Below are 23,035 nucleotides of genomic sequence, written 5' to 3' on the forward strand. Positions count from 1 at the left end.
ATATCTATGTGGTCAAGTCACTTAACCTCTGCCTAATAATAATTATAATAGCCAATATTTATTAAGTGGTTACATGTGCCAGATATTGGACTAAACACTTTAAAATATTATGTCATTTGATCCTTACAACAACTCTGGGAGGTATTTTTGTATGTCTATACATTCTTGTGTGCATATGTGTGTGTATATATATATATATAGAGAGAGAGAGAGAGAGAGAGTATACGTAGTACATACAGAGTAGTTATATAGTGTGTATATAGAGAAACTATATGTGTTGTACATATAGAATAGCTATACAGTGTGTATGTGTATATAAAGAGTATATATGTAGCGTGTATAGAATCATATCTAGTGTATATGTGTGTTTATATACAGAGGACATATGTAGTATGTATAGAATAGATATATAATGTGTATATGTGTGTAGAATATATATGTAGTGTATACAGAATAGATTTATAGTATGTGTATATATGTATACAGAGGGAGTATATATGTAGTACATAGAATAGATATGTAGTATGTATGTGTATGTATACATATAAAGTATATGTGTAACATATATACAATAGATATATAGTATGTACGTGTGGGTATACATACAGAGTGTATATGTAGTGTATATAGAGCAGACATATAGTGTGGATATACATATATGCACATATATTTATACATGCACATATTATATACATATATATAACATATATGTGTGTGTATGTATATATGTATCAAGCACTCAGAACGAGGTGGATAGAATGCCAGGCTTGGAATCAGGAAGACTCATCTTCCTGAGTTCAAATCCAGCCTCAGACACTTCCTAGCTGTGTGACCTTGGGCAAGTCACTTAACCTTGTTTGCCTCAGTTTCCTCATCTGTAAAATGAGCTGGAGAAGGAATTGTAAACTACTCCAGTAGCTTTGCCAAGAAAACCTGGGTCATGAAGAGTGAGACATGACTGAAAAATATTCTGAATGGAGCATTGATAGAGTAGCTTTCCTAGAGTTACATAACCCAGGTATGTCACAGGCAGGATTGATTCCAGGTCTTTCCGCTTTCGAGGTCAGATCTCTATCCACCATGCTACATGGCCATCTGTCAAAGATTATGAAGAATTTTGTAAACTACAAAGCATTATGGCAGCTCGGTGGCTCCATGGATAGAGCACAGGGCCTGAAGTCAGTAAGACCTGAGTTCAAATCCAGTCTCATATAGCTCTGTAACCTTAGGCAAGTCACTTAACCCTGTTTGCTTTAATCCACCAGAGAAAGAAATGGCAAACCACTTCAGCTTCATGGTGGAGAAAATCCCATGGGCAGCCTTGGTGTGCTATGGTCCAGGAGGCTCATGAAAAGTTGGACACAACTGAACAACAGTAAAGTACTACATGACGTAGAGCAGAGATAGTCAGAAAAATAGATGAAGAACAATAATGGGATTGATTTCATTGGCGGGATGTCATGGCTCTGGTCCTTGCTCTGTTAAGAAATACAAGGCCAGTCTTGGCCTATTTATTGGCCCCAATATAGGGTGTACCTCTAAAATGAGATCACTTTGAAAGGAAAACAAATAGAATCGTAGGATGTAGAGCTAGATGGAATCTTAGAATTCATCTAGTCTGACCCTCTAGTTATAGAGACTGTTGGAAAGATCCTCTTGTGGTTAAAGCCTGAACTTTGTACCAGAATGAACTATGGCCCCAGAGGCTGTGATTTGTCTGAAGTCACACAAATAGTGTGACAAATAGGGACAACATCAGGCAATGGATTTAGACCCAGTCTCCTGGTTTCTTTAACTATACCACTCCCATCTAGAGAAAGGGAGGCTCAGGGAGGTTAAGTGATTCACGCAAGGTACTTAGTAGCAGATGCAAGATTTGAATCCAGATCCTCTGATTCAGTTTCCAGTTCCCTCTTCACTATCTCATTCTACCTGCCTAAAAATGATGACACAAAACTTTGCTGTTACTGTTCAATCATTTCAGCTGTGTCCAACTCGTTGTTGACCCCATTTGAAGTTTTCTTGGCAAAGACACTGGAGTGGTTTGCGATTTCCTTCTCCAGTTCATTTAAAGATCAGAAAACTGAGGTAAACAGGGTTAAGTGACTTGTCTAGGGTCACCCAGCAAGCAAGTGTCTGAGGTTGGTTTTGAACTCAAGTATTCCTGACTCCAGGCCTGGCAATCTATCTGCTTTACCACCTACTGTCCCTGACGTCAAATTGCCATATGCAAAATAAATAGGCCATTCATGAATCTCAAGACCATAGTAGTAGAGATTATATTATTTTTTATATTTGTATCCATAGTGCCTGGCACATAGTGGGAGTTTAAGGAATGATTGTTGATTGATGTGGCCTGTGTTATCAACCAGATCAGTCAGTGACATTTTTCAATTGAGATAAATGTAATGTTCATTTTTATCACTCTCTTCGTATCCACCATTTCCATTATCATTCTCTTAACAATGAAACAAGGTAGGAATCTACTAACTGCTGCCAAGTGAAGTGAGCGTTTATGGGTATGTAGATCAAGTGCATAGGCTCCCCTCAGGCACACATCATTAAGAGAGGCAGAATGAACACAGCACAGCCAATTATCATTTCTCTATAAAACTTATTATTAAAAATAGCATAGATTATTCACAGATTGTAGGCCCTTGGGATCATAAATTTAGAACAGGAAGGAACCCTCAGAGATTCATCTCCCTCATTTTGCAGATGAGTAAACTAAGGCCTACAAAGCTTGGGTGCCTTGTCCAAGGTCATACAGGGAGTATCTTTAATGACTTATCTTTGTTTTATAACCTAAGATACAATATAAAGTAATATGCAAAGAAATTCAAATGTAAATGCACATATTACTTTGTCTCCTATAATTCAGTTCTTATCAAATTTGACTCTAGTTTTCCCATTTTTGCTTTCAGGAAAAGCTTAAATTTATGCCCCAGGAATTACCCATCAAGAGCTACCTAGGGCCTCTCCTACCTGCTCCAGACCTACTCTAGATTCTTTTGGAGATTGGTCAGAAAGAACATCTCTACTTACTTTCCTGTCTAGCTGCACAAACCCTCTGCACTCAAAAGAAAAAAAATTCAGGCATCAAACTTCTTTTAATTACTAATTTTCTGGTTCCCTATCTACCTTCAAAATACTTCCCCACCCCCAGATTTCAGGCATCAAATTCCTTTTAATTACTTATTTGTTTCAATTCTACCAGCTAGGAAAAAGGGTAGTATACTATAGTAGAAAAAGAGTCTGAGTTTGAACCCAGAAAGCCTAGGTTTGAATTCCAGATCCACCACCTTGTGGGCAAGCCACCTGACCTTTCTAGGTCTCTGGTTCCTCCTTTGAAAAATGGAGATTATACTACTTGCACCATAACAACTTTGAACCTCACAAACTTATTGATCATGAAGTTCAAATGAAATGACTTTGAAGTGGCATTTAAATTTCAGTTATTATTACTAGAAATGTATTTTAACCTCCAGTCCTGATAATCTGTTCTTTCCCTCTGTTCAAAACAAGTTTGACATTCCCAAGAATGAATGCATAGACACATTAATATAAAGTGATGTCGGCAAGCTTATTGCTGGGCTGTGGGATGGAACTAAAGATGTTTAGCAGCTTATATTTATAAGGTCATTTATTTGGGTTGCCACCTGAATTAGCTAAAACAGGAGTAAGCTGTTACTAAATTATTAAATTAAATTTAAGTGGTTTATCAAGAATACACAGGTAATATGTATCATTAACTAATTAAATTAACTGAATTAACTAAAGCAGGGAGCAGGAATACGCTAACGCTTGGGCATCAGAACCTAATTTCAGTCACCTACTGTTGTTCATTCTTCATTCTGGAAGAGGATCAATTAGATCAGAATGGTGACGTCTTGATTTACAAGTGAATTGGATTTAAATGAAGCAGGACGGGGCAAAGTCACCAGGCTCACTCTCTGCTCCTGAATCATTAGAGACGGTGGCAAGATATAGGTCAGGATGACTGGAGATGGCCCCGGATGCAGTGGGAGACCTTGGCCTTTTTAAGTCTGAGGCAACACCCATTAGTAGTTAAAGGCTAGGTAACAATTGAGGTAAAAGATGGTCTATTGACTCTCAAAGTTTCTGGCCAGAACCATCAAAACAATGAGCAAGTGAGGTCAGGGTAGCAGTGAGGGTGGGGGCATGGTTATTGGTCAATCACTGAAAACCAGAATCACATGGTACCTATATTATAAAGTCATCCTAGCACAGCCTATCAGAGTTATAGTTGTGAGGGGGAAGGCAAGGCAATTGAGATTAAGTGACTTGTCCAAGGTCACACAGCTAGTAAGTGTGTCAAGAGTCTGAGGCCGGACTTGAACTCAGGTCCTCCTGACTCCAAGGCTAGTGCTCTACTCACTGAGTCACCTAACTGACTCTCATTGTATGTTCTTGAGAAGGAGATGATAAAAATGGTATTTGAGGAATATTCTCCTGACATTTGAGTAAAAAATAAATTGAAAAGAGAAGAGACTAGTTAGAAAGACCAAATAAGAGTAGATTTTAAAACTCCAGATACACAGTGATGAGGACCTGGGCTAGGTTGGAGTCTTAGAAAACAGAGAGGAAAGGGCAGATTGAACAGACGGGAGTATGAATTAGGAGAGTTTAGTGATGGCAGGGGGACTAGCAGGGATATGGCTGAGGAAGGAAGCAGAGATGCAAGGAGCAATGGGAAGACTGTTGAATCTAGGGCTGGGGACCTGGTTTCAAAGACCACCTGTGATATTTATTACCTGTGTATTTTTGACAAGCCACTTAACCATCCTGTGCCTTGGTTTTCTCATCTAGAAAACAAGAGAGCCATAGCATTGATGATTAAATCCATAATTTTAAAAAAGGAAAAGTTTTTAATTAACTTCTGTAAGGGGTTGAATTACCTAATAAGTTCTAACCCTTTGAGACATCACAGACTTTTACAGGGCAGTAAAGCCTATGGGTCCCTTCTCAGAATCATGTTTTTTAAATGCATGAAATAAAATATTTAGGAAAAAGGAAACTACTACAGTTATCTCTTCCACATTGTGACTTTCCCCATCATGGTTTTGATATATTGCAGCTCAGTATAAGAAATTAAATGCAAATTTGGGGGGAGTTTTGCAGAAGCCACAGATGACACATGAAGGCCAGTAGATAATACAGAAAAAAAATAGAAATTCAGAAATGCATAATATATAGTATCATGTAATATCAACATATTTTGTCTTTTAATACTATAATGATTCAGATTTCTTCTCTACTAAGAAGGGAGAGCCAAAATATTTTATGCAGATTTTCCAGATTGCAGGGGCCCCATGCCCCTAACCCCCACCATGTGGAAGGGATAACTGTATATTGAAAAACAGTTTTCAAAATATTTTAAAAGCAAATTCATGGATAAGGATTCCTGGGCCCTTCCAACTTGAACTTTGATACCTTCATCTTATGACTCTATCACCATCAGACAAATGGCAGGTGATGCTGTTATCCCTGATTGGGAAGTGGAAAGGTGGCTCACTTTGAGGAGGAATAAAACTGACAAAGTTAATTTCTGACACATGATGGCAGGACATTCAGCTAGAAATATTCTGGAAACAACCAGAGACCCATGTAAGCGGAGTGCTCAAAAGAATTGTTAAGGCAAGGGGTCATGTCCAGGAAGTTGCTTTATAAATATTTTGATAACTATTTTAACACCATTGTTTTCCTTTGTAATCATATGTATCTTATACTATGCATATAAGACATTATTTTGTGTGAGAGAGTCTGCAGGCTTCACTAGACAACCAAAGGGGTCCATAACATAAAAATATTAAAAACTCTTGCTTTGATGGATTCGATGCATATGCCTCCTATCAAACAGGGGCAGGTGGATCCATAAAATACACTGAGGGCACCCCTCCTGACCCCTGCTACACACATGGGACCAAGTTGTCAGGTGAAAAGGTCAAGGATGGGAATACAAATTTGCTATTTGGGGAAATATCCATACATCTAAGGATGCATTTACAGTTGTGAAGCTAAACAAGCTCTCTGAGGAAATGAGTGAAGAGAGGAGAGAACCCAATACTAGGAAGGGTCTCCTTCTAACATTTATTTATTCCTCCCTTTGTCCTTTTTGTCCTTGACACACAGGGCCGGGTCCAGAGACCTCCAGCCGGACAGCACCGGCATTGTGAGAAATGTTTCCACCGACAGTGTCAGGTGCCAATAGAGCCAAGTATCTCCTGCCTGGTGATCAGTTGCCGCCGGCTTTGTGGAGCAGCTTTCCACATGTGCAAGGAGGAAGAGCATGAGTTACTTTGTCCCCTAGAGCAGGTTCCTTGCCTCAACTCTGCCTATGGCTGTCCTCTCTCTATGGCCCGACATAAATTGGCAAAACACCTTCAGGTCTGCCCAGCCAGTGTGGTCTGCTGCTCCATGGAGTGGAACCGTTGGCCAAATATAGACTCAGAAACAATTCTTCATGAGAATATCATGAAAGAGCCACACAGTGAAGAATGTCTGGACACAGCTCTGGCCATCCAGGATCAAAAGGTCCTTTTTGGCTCCCTGAAGATGGTAGAGTTTTTCCCTGAATCCAGAGAGTTCACAGAGGAAGAACTGGAAATGGACAGCGATGCCATTTTGGAGGAACAAGGAGCAGTTGGTGGGGTGGACTATCATTCTCCACCAATAAATGGTGAGATGGTGGAACTGAGCCAGCAAGAACGAGAGGCTTTGGCAAAAGACAAAGAAGGGATGGATCTGGCCAGTTTTGGGAAATGGGAAAACATTTTCAGCAAAGAACTTGCGGCATCAAAGTTAGCAAATTCAGCAGAAAACCCTGGGGGCAAGAGTAGTCAGGGCACAGGGAAAGAACAGACTGCCAGTCAGGGCAGGGCTTCAGAGAAGGGAGCTAGTGTGGAGAAAGAAGGCCGGGCAGACCAAAAGGAGAACCCATACAGAAATATGGAAACAACAGGACTTGCACCTTGGCAAGATGGAGTATTGGAAAGACTAAAGGCAACAGTTGATGTAAAGGACTATAACATGTATCTGGTGCATAATGGGAGAATGCTGATCCACTTTGGACAGATTCCTGCTTGCACACCAAAAGAGAGGGACTTTGTTTATGGCAACCTAGAAGCTCAGGAAGTCAAGACCGTTTATACCTTCAAAGTCCCAGTCAGCTACTGTGGAAAGAGGGCCCGACTTGGTGATGCAATGGCGGCTAATAGGCCAAGTGAACACAAAGCCACAGATACCTCCGATTTGGGGATTGATGTAGAAGAACTGCCAAAATCTGATCTAATCAGAGCTACCCTTCTGTGTGCCTTGGAAAGGGAGCTGAAGGGCCACATCATCTCTGAATCAAGAAGCATTGATGGACTCTTCATGGACTTTGCAACCCAGACCTACAGCTTTGAGCCAGAGCAGTTTTCCTCAAGTACAGTATTGGCAGACCTCACTTCTGAAGAGCCCCCAGGCCTCCACGTGGAACTCCACAGTGAGTGTGTGACCAGGAGACATAACAAGAGTAGCTCAGCTTTTACTTTTACTTGCAACAAGTTCTTTAGGAGGGATGAGTTCCCGCTGCACTTTAAGAACATCCACTCTGATATCCAGTCGTGCCTCAATGGCTGGTTCCAGCATCGTTGTCCACTGGCCTACTTGGGCTGCACCTTCGTTCAGAGTCATTTCCGCCCTCCAGGGCAAAAAGCCAAAGTGATCTACAGTCAGAAACTCAGGACATTTGCCATCAAACCTGAGGTTGCTCCAGAACTGGGGCCCAGAGAGAAGGGCCAGAGATCACTGACCAGCCTGCCCCTAGAGATACTGCAGTATATCGCTGGGTTCTTAGACAGTGTCAGTTTGGCTCAGCTGTCCCAAGTGTCTATCCTCATGAGAAGCATCTGTGCCACGCTCTTACAAGAGAGGGGGATGGTCCTCTTGGAATGGAAGAAGAAGACCTATTCCCATGGGGGCACTGGCTGGAGAGCTCACAAAAAGGCAAGTATCCCTGGTCACTGACATCCTAGTAAAGGTCTCTCTACTAGAGAGAGAGAGCTGGCCTTGGAGATCATTTGTATCCTAGCGTATAGCATAGTATCCATCATTGAGCAAAAGGCAAGTTAAGTCATTTGTCCAGAGTCATAGAGCTAAGAAGTATCTGAGGTGAGCTTTGAATCTAGGTCTCCAACACTCCAGGTCTAATGCTCCAGACACTGTGATGCACTACCACTTACTATAAAGGACTTTCCTCACAACAATCCTATAAGCAAGGTGGGGCAATTGTTGCCACCATCTTGTATCATCACCATTTTACAAATGAAGCCCAGAGAGGTTAAGTGATCTGCCTATAGTCACAGAGCAACCAAAGCTCAAACTTAGGTTTCTAACTTTGTTGTGTCTTGACCTTCCTTCTCTCCCAGAAGTCTGATGAACTCTTCACCCCCTATAAACATGATAGGAAGTAGAAAAATAGAGCAGGTAGTTGTTTTTCACTACCTATACCCAGTCTGATTCAATTTATATTATCTTTTATTTACATTATTATATTATTATTTTCATATCTTTTCCTTGGGACCTCCTCTCACTTCAGAAAGAGAAACACAACACCTTAATTGGTCAAGAAGCACTCCTTGAAGTCCACATTTTCTCTTCCTTGTCTCTTTCAGAAACATAAACCACCTTTGTGGTATGTGTGTGCTAGGATGTGGTTTGGGTGTGGCATATTTTCAGATTGTTCAGTTGGTCTTACAGGAGATAGGATTTGTAACGTATGCGTTCATTCCTCATTGCCAAGGAAGACCATGCCATCAGAGAAACTATGACACGACTTGCTCTTGACTTTGTTTTGAGTGAGGGAGGGCTGTTCAGGTCCCCAGTCTCACTTCTCCTCCAGAGTCATCTGAATCCAGTGACCAGATATTCATCAGCATGACTGGAGACGACCCAGGATGAGGCAATTGGGGTTAAGTGATTTGCCTAAGGTCACACAGCTAGTGAGTGTCAAGTGTCTGAAGTGAGATTTGAATTCAGGTCCTCCTGACTCCTGCACTGGTGCTCTATCCACTGCACCACCTAGCTGCCCCAGGATTTGTAATTTGCAGAGGACAAGTGTCTATGCTGGCAATAGTTAAGAGAGTGGGATTTGTTTGGGGTTGCCATACTCCATGAGTATGGCTTCTATGGTTGAGGATACATATTGATGGGAATAATGTACAATGAGGCTCGAAAGACACGATGAGGCCAGATTGTGAAGGTCTTTAAAAAAGAAAAACAGAGGAGAAATTTATAGTTAATTCTAGAGGCAATAGGAAGCCAATGGAGTTTATTGAAGAGAGGAATGATATAGTCCTACATGCACTTAAAGAAAAATCACCTTGGCAGAAAAGTGGAGGATGGCCTGAAGTGGTGAGAGATTTGAGGTAGGAGGTCAGAGCAAAGATTGAGGTAAGAGGTGATAAAGGACTAAATTAGGGTGACAGTACATTGATCAGAGCTCTGAGGTCTTTTGAAGTTGTTTTCCTTTATATTACTGAAGTCATTGTATAAATTATATGCAATTTGTATAAATTTATTAAGTGTCTACTATGTGCCATGGGCAGTAGATAAAGCACTGTGCCAGGAGTCAGGAAGACTCATCTTGAGTTCAAATCTGGCCTCAGACACTTTCTGTATGACCCTGGGCAAGTCACTTCACCTTGTTTGCCTCAGTATCCTCATCTGTAAAATGAGCTGGAGAAGGAAATGACAAACCATTCCAGTAGATTTGCCAAGAAAACCCCAAATGGAGTCAGGAAGAGTTATATACAGACCACAAAGGGAAGGAAGTAGCATTAAGAAGAACTAGGAAAGGCTTCTTGTAGATAATGGGGTTTTAAGTGAGACTTGAAGGAAGTCAGGAAAACCAGGGGGCAGAGATGAGGAAGGAGAACATTCCATTCACAGGGGAAAACCAGTGAGAATGCCAAGAGTTGGGAGATCAAGTGTCTTGTGGAAGGAGCAGCAAGGAGGCCAGAGTCACTAAATCTTAAAGTACAAGAAGAGGAACAAGAAGACTGGAGAGATAGCAAGGGGCCAGGTTATAAAGGACTTTAAAAGTAGAAAGGAAGAAACAGTTAGTTGTCTCATTTGGTCTTTTTACAACTTCTCCAAGATCATAGAATCATGGCTCTGCCACTTCATTCACTCTGTTATAACTTTATTAAGGTTCAGCAGTTTACTTTCCCCTCCAAAAAGATGACTCTGAAAAGCTGGAGGAACACCGCTCAGTACAAAAATGGGCCATTCTGGAGACATAGTTCTGGGATTTGGATTTAAGCTTCACCACTTCCTACCTACGTGACCTTGAGCAATTAATCTCTCTGGGCCTCACTTTCCTCATCTGCAAAATGATAAAGTTTGGCTAGATAATCCCTAAATCCCTTCCTGCTCTAAATCTATGGTCCTGCCACATAATTTTGTGTCCCATCTTTTCAACTGCTCATAGGGCATTTCCATATGTGTATATATATGTATATGTTTTACCCAAACTCAGTATACTAAACAGAACTCATCTTTCCTTTAAAACTAAACGAGCTCCCCTTCCTAACTACCCCTCTTCTGTCAATAGTCTTCTAGTCTCTGAGCCTAGACACTCCAGGGTCATTTTTAACTCTTTTTCTCCATTCTTCTACATAATCTATCTTCAAATCCCATCATCTATTTCCTTTGAAATATCCATCATATTAGTCCTTTCAACTCCATGGTCATGTAATCTCTTGAAAACACTGCAACCAATACTGAACCATGGCTAATATAATCTTTGTTGTATATATGTTGTAAAGATTTCTTAAAGGTCTAAATAAATTAGGTTCTCTGGTTTACTCTTATTCATATATCTATTTAACCCTTCAAAGATATTTTGTATTTTAAGTACGATCTCACCACATGGAAATCTTTGTCTCAAAGGTTATACTTTGTTTAGTGATCTTACATTTAATTATGAGTTCCACTGCTTTGTGGTGGATGAGGAGAATGCTGCCTGGTCTAATGATCTAATTTTCCAATTGTATGGAGAATATCCTATTTGTCCACTATTATTTACTTTGATCAACTAATCAAAAGCATTTAGTAAGCGCTACTATGTGTCAGGCACTGTGATAGGCCCTGGGCATACAATCTACAACGTGGTGTAGTGGCTGGAGTGGTGACTTCAAAGCAAGAAAGACCTGGGTTCATAGTTCAGTCTCTGACACATACCTGGGCAATCTGTTTAATTTCTCAGTGCTTGAGACAAACCGTTAAGACTAAGTTGCAGAGGTGTCAACCTGCATTGGTAAAGGAAGTTTCCTTACCCTGAAGGTATCCTATACCCTATACCCCAAGTTAGGTCCCACCATCACCATCACCATCACCACCATCATCCTCATCTTGTTGTGCCCTCCCAAGGGTGTATTGGAACCAGTTCAAACTGTCTCAGGAGTGAATTGTTAAAATTTTCAACATAAGCATTCACACCTCAGCAATTAGTAAAGGCTCGATCTATTTTTGTGCATTGTCTAGATCAGAGATTCCCAAACTTATTTGGCCTACCACCACCTATTCAAAAAAAAAATTACTCAGTACCCCATCCCCCAATCTACTTTCTTTAACCCTTTAATTTTTTTAAATTTGCATTATTTCAAAAAAAATATGGTTTTTTAAAAGATGCATCTTAAATTTAATAATTTATTGCAAACTTGTGGGGTTTTCCTGCATTGGAATTTTGATGATGCAATATTGCATTATATAACAATATAGTATTATATTGTAAACACGTCATTATACACACATATTCCTGCTGATGAATGCTGAACTCTGCATGAACGACACACTGACCTCCCACCACTTGCTTGTTAAGACCTATGAGCAGACTTGACCACTGAGCAGTTATAACTAGCAGTTTGTGTGTTTATTTGGAAAATAATGTAATCACTACAACTTTAACTGTTATACAACAGATGAAACAAAAATGTATGGTTTTTCAAAATTTTCCCATCCTCTTTACTTATGCTTCCACTACCCCCTTATTTTTATCTAGCACCCCCAATTCTACCTGAGGCTACTTCTGCCTCACCCACCATTCCAGTGCCCCCCAGGAGGCAGTATTGCCCACTTTGGGAACCTGTTGTCTGGACTTAACAGAGTGATGGAGAAAATGTTAATAGCGTAGATTAAACTTTAAGATTTGTCTGGTAGCAAATTTCCCCTCCTTAAGATCTAGTTCTTAAACATTTGCCAGTGTATTTCCAATTCTCCCTACCACCACCCCACCACCTACCCCTAAGAAATATAAGTTCCTTGAGGGAAGGGATTGTTTTCATTTTTGTCTTTGTATCACCATAGTGCCTGGTATTTGATAGGAACTTAATAAGTACTTGTTGAAATGAATTGAATTTATTTCTTCCCAACAGATCTGGCAGTTTAGTAGCCTTTTTTCCAGAATTAACAACTGGCAGTTTAATGAAGTCACCTCCATGTCAGAACACTTGAAGACCTGCCCCTTCAATATTGTGGAACATAGGACAGACCCAGTTCTTCTGACTAGCATGTGCGAGCAACCCAAGCAAGCCAGGAAGAGCTTGGTCTCCACCTTCCAGCCTAGACCATGAGGAAGACATCGCTCAGAAGGTGCTTCCTCTGGCATTGTTGTTCTGTCTTCCTCCAGCCTCCTGGAAGGGAGAATGCTGAATATCAGCTTCTTGTGTCTCTGTGGAACACTGGATTCTTAGAAGCTTTAGCTTACTCACAAGCCTAATCACTATGTTGTAGCTTTTCAGTTTTACTACATTACCCCAACTTCACCCTGTAGATCATTAGTTTAATTTCTTTTCTGCTTAAGAAATCAATCTAAATGATAGCTATTGGAAGAGAAAGCAGCTCATTAGGCAATCAGGAAATCAAAAGAGATTACAGGAATGAGGAGAAAGCAGATAAATTACCTGGCAGAGTTAACCACCATACATTCAGGCATCACATAGGAAAGCTCTCAAGCTGAGTGCCCCAGGTGCAAGGGACTAGGATGAGTTGGGGGACTTCAGAGTTGCAGTAATTTGGGGAAGGGCCTCTATGGGCCTAGGAATAAAGAAAGGGACACATAAGTGGAACAAGCACATGATCCAGCTCTATGTATGACTATGAACATTCATAGAAAGTGTGATGGGAACTCAAAGCCAAAAATAAAATTGTCCCTTCCCTCAGGGGAACTTATAGTCTACAGATTCCTTTGGTTTCTCTCACCCCCATCATGGTCATTCCTTGAGAAAGGGAAGGGAGGGGGGGGGGAGTGGAGGAGAAAGAGAGAGAGAGAGAGAGAAAGAGAGAAAGTGATGGTTACATGTAAAAAATGGAGGTACTGGAATAGCTGGCATGGGAGTAGCTGTGATTGATTTCCAATCTGGCATGAATAACTCAGCACTGGATATCACCATTAGGAGAAATAGAGAAAACACTGGAGTTTATCATTTATAGGGACAAGCTATGGCTGTGAGTATAAATTTCTTTTTCATAATGATGTGAATCTTTGGTAAACCCAATTTTCCTGATTATAATCTAGTCCAGCAAATATTTAAGTATAATACAAGATATTGTATTAGATGTTGGGAATACAGAGACAAAATGAAAAATAATCTTTGTCCCCAAGGAACTTACAGCCTGTTGATGGGGGACACAGTATATAAGCAGTAAGTCCATATGTGATCATTTGAATAAGAAGAGAGAGCTACTCCCCTCTGCTCTGACTATATTGTGCTTTTTGATACAAGGCACTATTTTCTAAGACTACAACCACAGACTTATTTAAGATCTTTTGGTAGTTAAATCAAGCAGTGAAAAAAAAAAGCTAACATTTATCAATGAGCACATTGATGCTTAACAGTAAAGAATACTACTTCCCCAGAATCTAGTTTGCAGGTTCTATGTATACTCTGGCCTGTAGGCAGGAAGGTTAACTAAGACAAAGAATGGAAAAAGTCACAGGCTTACTAAGAAGTGAGTTGAGGGTTGTGCCATGATGGAAAAGCAGTTAAGAACTTGAACAGGACAGAGCAATGGGAAAGGTGAAGGCTGCACACACAGAATCTTGGATGCCAGGGGGAGGGGAGAAGGAAGCAGGAGAAGAAAGAGACACACACTGGTTCTACTGGCAGCCCACTCCCAGTTGCACTTTATAAATTGACTAATATTATTAGAAAAGGTTAATGGCTTTGATACTTAATTGACTCTATGGGTACCCTTCAAGTAAGTGTATTTTAGGCTTGTGGAGGAAAGGGATAAAGAGAAGAGGAAGTTGTTTAGAGAGACTGGGGATGATTGGTAAGGGAGGAGCTTCTGAATAGGAGAAAGAGAATATGGTATTAACCACAGATTAGCAGACTAAGAAAAGCTTTTAAATGAGCAGAGCAGGAAAGGTGAAGTAGTTTAAGGAGATTCCTAGGAAGAGAAATCCTCCTAGGAGAATCAGGGGCCTGCCTGAAATTTAATTCAGCCAGAATTAGAGGAAAGATTTCATTATAAAACAAGAGTTCTCAAACTTTTGTGTGTATGTTATGGATCCTTTTAGCAGTTTGGTGAAACCTATGGACCCCTTCCCACATAAAATACATAAAATTTCAAAGGAAAACATTTATATTGAAAGATATTTATTAATTTTTTTAAACAAGGTCACAGACCCCAGATCAAGAATCCCTAGTCTAAAGAGACCAGATAGATGAGATTGTTTCCTCAATGACTAGGAAGCTGAGAAAGGGTTCTGACTTGGACTTGGGATAGAAGTAAGGTAGGGAAGAAGAGGGGTGGATGGAGACATAGGAGATAAAACAGAAGGACCTTATTACTAGGTGAAACTGAATAAATCTGAATTGAATAAAGAGATTGTATGTACCTATAAGTTACTTACATGTATGGCATATACCTGGGAATGGCACACACTGTATGTAATAAAGTAACTTGGCGCTCTAAATAGTTGCCTGAATGTGTTTTTGGGGGATGACCTACCATGAAGATTATGGTTCTGAAAGAGAGCCCTGTTCCTGCCCTTCTTCACTCGGATGATTGGAGGGCTATGTTGATAAACATTTAACAACCAGACTCTCCAGGGGTATGAACACTTTTAAGTTTAATCTGCATTAACACTTTCTTAAGTATAGACAATCAACAAAACAGTAAATCAAGTCCCATTCTGTAGCCAGATTTCTAAGGTATCAATGATCATACTGAATTTTTCACAATTGACTCTCACAAGCCCCTTAAAGCTGCCTACAGAAGCTAATGATAGAGAAGTGGAATGCTTGCTGTTTGGGGGTTGTCCTGATTTGGTTTAATCACAGAGAAGTGATGGATTTGGTAGCAGGTACCCCGTGTTCAAATTCTGGCTTCTTTGCTTAATTACCTGTGTCACCTTAGGTAAGTCACTTAACCTTTGACAGACTCAGTTTCATCTAATCCATCTATGGCCCTATTAATAATAGCATTTATAGAGCACTTAAAGGTTTATAAAGCTTTTTATAAATATTATCATATTTTTTTCCTAATAACAATCCTGGGAGGCAGGTGCTACTATTATCTTCATTTGATAGATGAGGAAATTGAGGCAAGTAGGAGTTAAGTGACTCATCCAAGGTCATGCAACTAGTAAATATGTGAGGTTGGATTTGAACTCAAGTCTTCCTGACTACAGATTGAGTGCTCTATCTACTGTGTCACTTAGCTCCCTCTGACTATGATCTCTAAAATTCCTTGCAGCTTTCAATCCATGATTCAGTAAAATGCAATGATTCTTGGTTATATTTTTGAATGACTAGTCTGAATGACTCAATATAGGGAAGAAAATTGACAGGGATCTTAGCCAACAGATGGAGCAAAAGCCAAGGGAATCCTGATCCTAGTGAGATACAACTTCTACTCTAAAAGACCATAGGTCTTAGAATATTATATTTCAAAAATCAAAAGAGCTGGGGCTGCATCCAGGAATTACTTACCCAGAAAAGTTCAGTCAGTATAACCCTGAATGAAAAAAAAGGATGTTTGTTGAACTGAAAGACTTTCAGGTATTTGCCACAAAAAGACCAGAACTCAACAGAAAATTTAATATAAAAGATCCAGAAGAAATATAAGGAAAACATTAAAGACTGCTTATAAGGCACTCATTAAAGTCAAACTGTTCACTTATTACATATATGAAAATATCATCAGTATTCTTAAAACTGTCATCATCAATAAAGCAGTTTGAAAGAAAGGTTGGGGATGAGTTGTGTATGATGGAGTGATTCTAAAAACAAAGCTGGGTAGGAAAAGGTAAAAGAGAACAATTATATTATAAAAATAGGGTGTGAAAGGAAGAACTAATACAGAGAAAGCAGATGGAGATGGGGCTCATAATGTTGGAACCTTACTTTTGTCTGGGTTAAAGAACAGGCAATGTATACATCTGGACATGTATAGAAGTATTCTGAACATGTAGAGAGGTGAGAAAAATGGGGAACATGATGGGGAGGGACTTTTAGAGGGATCTGTAGATTGGGATTTGGGAGGGTGGGGGAGAAAGTGAGGAGAGAACCCTTGAGTGGATGGGATGGGGAGTGGGGGGAATAAATGAGGGAACAGAGATAGGGTAAAAAGGGAGATCAACTAAGAAAACAGTGAGTAAAAGTAAGATGGAGAGAAATTCACAAATAGTAACTATCACTTTGAATATGAATGGGATGTTTATAGCAGCTCTCAGTGGTGTTGGCAAAGTGGTGGCAAAGAACTGAAAATTGCAGGGATCCCCATCAATTGGGGAATGGCTATACAAGCTGGGTTGTATGGTTATGATGGAATACCACTATGTAAGAAGAAATGACGAGTTCAGTGATCTCAGAAAGATTAGCATGAAATGGTGAAGAAAGAAGTGAGCAAAACCCAGAGAACATTATATCCAATAACAACAATATTACTTTAAGAATGACTCTGAGCAACTAAGTCATTTTAACTATTATAAATACACAAATTAAAAATAAAAGATATAAGAAGAAAAGCACTATCTGCATCCAGAGAAAAACCTGATAAATAGATGTATAATTTCACACACACACACATTCATATATATATATATATATATATATATACATATATATATATATATATATATATATATATATATGTATATATATATATAAACAAATATTTAAAAGAGAATTGTTAAAGGGATTTGGCATCAAAGAGACCTTGGCCTAGACTGAGATTGATCAAATTCATTTGTATATGATTCATATAGATGATTCAAGTTACAACCAATGCTGAGAAGTACGAAGATGGATGGGACTCTTACATAATTCTGCTATTTCAGAGTGTATAAAATATTGTCAGTTACATTGTATATCAGATGTCCCATCATCACCTCAAACTCAACATGTCCAAAATCTAATGCATTTGCTTCCCTGCACTAATTTTTTATATATCAATTTAAGGTTTACAAATTTACAGATATTATCCAAAGTGATCCTTACAACAACACTGTGAGGAAGATGCTATTATTATCCTCATTTTACAGATGAGAAAATAGAGGTTAAGTGACTTACAGCTAGTAAGTGCTTGTGGTAGAATTCAATCTCATATCTTCTTGGCTTCAGGTCCAACACTCTATTCACTGTGCAATCTAACTGCCAAGGAGGTCAGTGAGAGATGGGTAGCTCAGAACAGAGCCTGTGGTATGGAGTGGAAGGACTTAGAGAAGCCCCTCTGGGCTAGAGTTTGACCTGGATGGTCCTGGAACTAATGGAGGGATAGTACCACATGAAGCAAGAGGAAAGTGGTCATATCTTTGACCTTGGAGAAGTAGACTCTGCTAAGCTGGGCTAAGAACCCTGCGAGGGGATCTTTAGCAGTACTGAAGACCTGAAGACAGAGCTAAAATCAAAGTTTTTGTGTGACACATCTGAGGTTGAAGGAAAACAAGCTTCCAGTCATGGCTAAATGCTGAGGCTAGACTTAACTCTAAAATATGGTGTGGATGGAGAGAAAGGAGGCAAGGAAATAACCTGAATAAACATTGACACAGAAATCTTGGGCATGGAAGTTGAACCCCACCAGGACCTCAGAATTAATCAAAGGACTCAGTTCTTAGTCCTGGGCACCACTGGAAGTAGGCACATCTGAAGAATGAATAAATGCAAAAGGATGTAGTAAGCATTTACTGGCCAGGCACTGTGCTAAGCAATGGGGGTATAAAAACTAGCAAGCAAGACAGTCCCAGCCCTCTAAGACCTTACATTAACATTATAAAAGATAATGTAGCAGATAGAGGAGTAAAGGCAGCAACCCAGTGGGACTCTCTCAACATTCCACTCCAAACAACTTTTAAAATAACTCCTCAAATCAAAGTTCATAGTGGCAAACCCCGCAAGAGGTCAGAGATATTTTTCCAGCCTAATATAAACTTAAGAGGTCTCCAAGAGAAGTCTGTGACACTAGGGTGGGAGCTGGCCTGGAGCATGGCAGTAGAACCAGTAGTGGTCTTTAGAGGAAACCCCAATGGTGGCAGTGCCAACTTCAGGACCTCTCAGTCCAGAGACAGTAAGGGGCAGGGGGTCAGATAACTAGTCAGAAAGAGATTATAGGGAACCCCTGTACTGGTACTGTGTATAGAGTCTTGCCTATAAGCACTTCTGGATCACAATTCCAGGGTAGAAAAGAGCATTTGTGATCAGTCATAAGAGAATAGGGAGCCTGGTCAGAGACCTAAGACCAAGAAGACCACTAGTGCATGTAGCTGAAAGACAGCAGGAAACCTGGTCACAGTTTCTGGGACCAGAGGAGGACTAGCACTTATCACTACAAGGGAACAGAGTCCTTCCTGGGTAAAGACCAGAGAGAAGACCAGAAGATCAGTGACTACACTTTCCCCCAGATCATATCACCTTGGAAGTACCAAAAACTTGCAAATTCACAGAACTAGCTCTGAAAACAATAGCATAAAAAAGCCTGAAGCTTGGGACAGTGCCTCCCTACCTCAAGGTTGGGAAAATGGGCAAACTACGAAAAGAGAAGTTGACCAAGAAAATCTTTGAAGATCAAGACATAAACTCAGAAGATAACAATGTGGAAATAGCTACAAGTAAGGGTTCAAAGAAAAATGTTAATTGGATTCAAGCCCAACAAGAATTCCTGGAAAAGTTAAAGAAAGAAATAAGAATGGCAGAAAAAATGAGAAAAGAAATGAGAATGATGCAAGAAGATTATAAAAAAAGAGAACTGATAGCTTAATAAAAGAAACAGAGATAAGTAGGTGGCTCAATGAATAGAGCACTGGTCTAGAATTAGGAAGATCTGAAATCTAACCTTACCAGCTGTGTGATTCTGGTTAAGTCACTTAACCTCTGTTTTCCTTAATAAACTGAAGAAGGAAATGACAAGCCACTACAATATCTTTGCCAAGAAAACCTCATGGACAATATGGTCCATGGGGTCACAAACAATTGGACACAACTGAATGACTGAACAACAATGAGAAAAGGAGGCACAGAAAGATATTGATAAACATAGCACCTTTAAAAACTGAATTAGCCTAATAGTAAAAGAGGCACAAAAATTCATTGAAGAAAAGAACTTAAAAAAACAGAATTGGTCAAATGAAAAAAGAGGTACAAAAGCTCACTGAAGAAAGTAATTACTTAAAATCAGAATTGATCAAAAAGAGACTGATGGCTCTGTGAGATGTCAAGCAAAGGCAAAAGAATGCAAAAAATAGAAGGAAATATGAAATATCTCATAGGAAAAACTACTGACCTGAAAAATAGATCCAAGCGAGATAATTTAAGAATTATTGGACTGACAGTCATGACCAAAAATAGAGCCTAGACACCATATGTTAAGAGATTATACATGAAAAGAGCCTTGATATCTTAGATCTAGGGGATAAAATAGAAATGGAAGAATTACACCAATTGCCTCCTGTAAGAGATGCCAAAGTGAAAACTTCCAGAAATATTATAGCCAAATTTTAGAGCTCCCAGGTCAATGAGAAAATACTTCAAGCAGACAGAAAGAAACAATTCAGAAGGGGGCTGAGCCAAGATGGAGGAGTAGAAAGACACATATACTCTAGCTCTTCCCCCACAGTCCACTCCCAACTCTAGAGCAGCAGAAGCCACAGAACAACAGAGTGAAAGAGGTTTCCAGCCAAAGGTAACCTGGAAGGCTGACAGGAAAGGTCTATCTCACAGGATGCTAAGCAGAGCAGAGCCCAGTCCTGGCCACATGGTACTGGCAGGAAGAGACTGGGGCAGAGTTCCCAGCAAGAAGGGTCCCAGATCCCTCAACCCACAAGCAACAAAGAAACCTCCAAAGGTCAGTGGGGGAGGGCTTTCCCAGCTGGGTGAGAGGGGAATGAGGTTCCTCCAGCAACAACCCCAGGCCACAGCAGAGGCAGGGGAAGCAGACTGCAGGCAGCTATGGTGGCCGAGGAATCAACCTGGGTCCATTGTCCAAGCAATTAAGCTTAAAGCCTCTGGTGGTAGGGAGCAGTTGATGTAAACCTCAGCCCTGAGTGATGGCCCCATCCCCACCCAAAGCCCTAGGGAATTGAGCAGCTGAGTCAAATCTCAGCTTTGAATATGATACTGGGGAGATACTGGGCAATCAGACCATCCTCTTGATAAAGGATTCAGAAGTCAAGTAACTGTCTGAGAAAATGCCCAAAAACAGGAAAAAAATAAGACCATAGAAGGTTTCTTTCTTGATGAACAGGTGTCTCCTCCCATCCTTTGGGATGAGGAAGAACAAGGCATACTGTCACAGGAAGTCAAGGCCCTGCCTCCAGTGCCTGCAAAGTGAACTTAAACTAGGCTCAGGCAATAGAAGAGCTTGAAAAGCGAGTTAGCAGCCTGCTAAAGGAGAACCAAAAAATGCTGAGGAAAATAACACCTTTAAAAAGAGGCTAACTCAATTGGAAAAAGAGGTCCAAAAAGCCAATGAGGAGAGAGAGGCATTAAAAAGCAGAATTAGCCAAATGGAGGAGAAGGTTCAAAAACTCACTGAACAAAATAGTTCTTTGAAAGAGAGAATTGAGTTCAGGGAAATGAATGACTATGAGATAAACCAAGCAGTTAAAAAACAAAACCAAAAGTTTGAAAAAATAGAAGATAATGTGAAATATCTCATTGGAAAAACAACTGACCTGGAAAATAGATCCAGGAGAGACAATTTAAAAAATTATGGGCCTACCTGAAAGCCATGATCAAAAAAAAGCTTAGACGTTATCTTCCATGAAATTATCATTGAAAACTGTCCTGATATTCTAGAACCAGAGGGCAAAATAAATATTAAAAGAATCCACCGATCACCTCCTGATAGAAACTCAAAGGAGAAACTCCAAGGAATATTGTGGCCAAATTTCAGAGTTCCCAGGTCAAGGAGAAAATACTGCAAGCAGCTAGAAAAAACAATTCAAGTACTGCGGAAATACAATCAGGATAACACAGGATCTGGCAGCTTCAACATTAAGGGATCGAAGGGCTTGGAATAGGATATTCCAGAAGTCAAAGAAACTGGGATTAAAACCAAGAATCACCTACCCAGCAAAACTGAGTATAATACTTCAAGGGAATAAATGGTCATTCAATGATAAAGAGGACTTTCAAACATTCATGATGAAAAGACCAGAAATGAAGAGAAAATTTCACTTTCAAACTCAAGAATCAAGAGAAGCATGAAAAAGTAAACAGGAAATAGAAATCATAAAAGACTTTCTAAAGCTGAACTGTTTACATTTCTACATGGAAAAAAAATATTTATAACTCTTGAGACTTTTCTCAGTGTTTGGGTAGGTGGAGGGATTATACATACTTAAACACACACACGCACACACACACACACACACACACACACACACATAGAGTATAGGCTGTGTTGAATCAGAAGAGATGACATCCCAAAAAAATAAAATAAAAATTAAGGGGTGAGGGAGGAAAATACTGGGAGGAGAAAAGGAGAAATGGAATGGGGCAGGCTATAACTCATAAAAGAGATAAGAAAAATCTTGTTCAATGGAAGAGAAAAGGGAGAAGGGGAGAGGGGAAAAATGAAGCTACTCTTTCCACATAGGACTTCAGGAGGGAATAACATGCTCACTAACTTTGGTATGAAAATCTATCTTACACTACAGGAAAGTAGGGGAGAAGGTGACAAGTGGGGTGAGGGGAATGATAGAAGAGAGGACAAATGAGAGAAGGGAGTAACTAGAAATAAACACTTTGGGGAAGAGACAAGGTCGAATGAGGGAATAAAAAAATAAGGGGGGATAGAGTAAAATAGAATGCAAAATAGTATTACACAACACGATTATTATGGAAGTCTTTTGCAAAACAACACATATTTTAGTCTGTATTAAATTGCTTGCCTTCTCAGTGGAGATGGGGATGAAGATGGGGGGAGGAGAGAAGTTGGAGTTCAAAGTATTAGAAACAAATGTTTAAAACTATTATTGCATATAACCTGGAAATAAGAAACACAGGGAATGGGGTACAGAAATTTATCTTGCCCTACAAGAAAAGAGAGAAGATAGGGATAAGGGAAGGATGAGGTGTGATAGCAGGGAGGGTACATTGATGGAAGGGGTAATCAGAATGCAAGGTATTAGGGGGTGGGGGGAGGGGAGAGATGGGGAGAAAAATTGGACATGTTACAAAGTGATGTAAAAGCAATTAGCATTAAAACAATTGACTGAATTAATTACTGAGACTAAATCAGAGACATCTTTAGTTTGGGGGAAAGAATTTTAGTCTAAGTTTTCTAGAGGCAGGTAAACTTGGGTAAAATTTGACACTGATGGAAAAGTTAAAGTTTTAATGGTAAATTTGATTTTTTGATTGTTATTTAATCAGGAACTAGAACATGTATAGAAAGGCATGTAAGTCATTTAAGACTTGCCTCAAAAGATGTTCCTTAGCCAATGTGAAATTATAGTCATATCTGAAACCTGGTTATTGGAACTTGCTATATTAAGATGCTATGGGACTATTAAGTGACTGTT

At 39.8% G+C, this 23,035-nt stretch overlaps 1 protein-coding gene across 1 annotated transcript in view; it reads left to right on the forward strand.

Moving 5' to 3' along the window:
* FBXO40 (F-box protein 40) overlaps positions 1–14,986 on the forward strand; it is a 49,495-nt gene extending 34,509 nt beyond the window's left edge. Inside the window, exons 3-4 of the mRNA XM_072613831.1 lie at positions 6,154–8,010; positions 12,441–14,986. Coding sequence (XP_072469932.1) covers positions 6,154–8,010; positions 12,441–12,638 — 2,055 coding nt within the window. The 3' untranslated portion in view covers positions 12,639–14,986. The remainder of the gene's footprint in view (positions 1–6,153; positions 8,011–12,440) is intronic.
* The last annotated feature ends 8,049 nt before the right edge of the window (positions 14,987–23,035 follow it).

The sequence above is a fragment of the Notamacropus eugenii genome, chromosome 5 (genome assembly GCF_028372415.1).
Source record: "Notamacropus eugenii isolate mMacEug1 chromosome 5, mMacEug1.pri_v2, whole genome shotgun sequence".
Lineage (NCBI taxonomy): Eukaryota > Metazoa > Chordata > Mammalia > Diprotodontia > Macropodidae > Notamacropus > Notamacropus eugenii.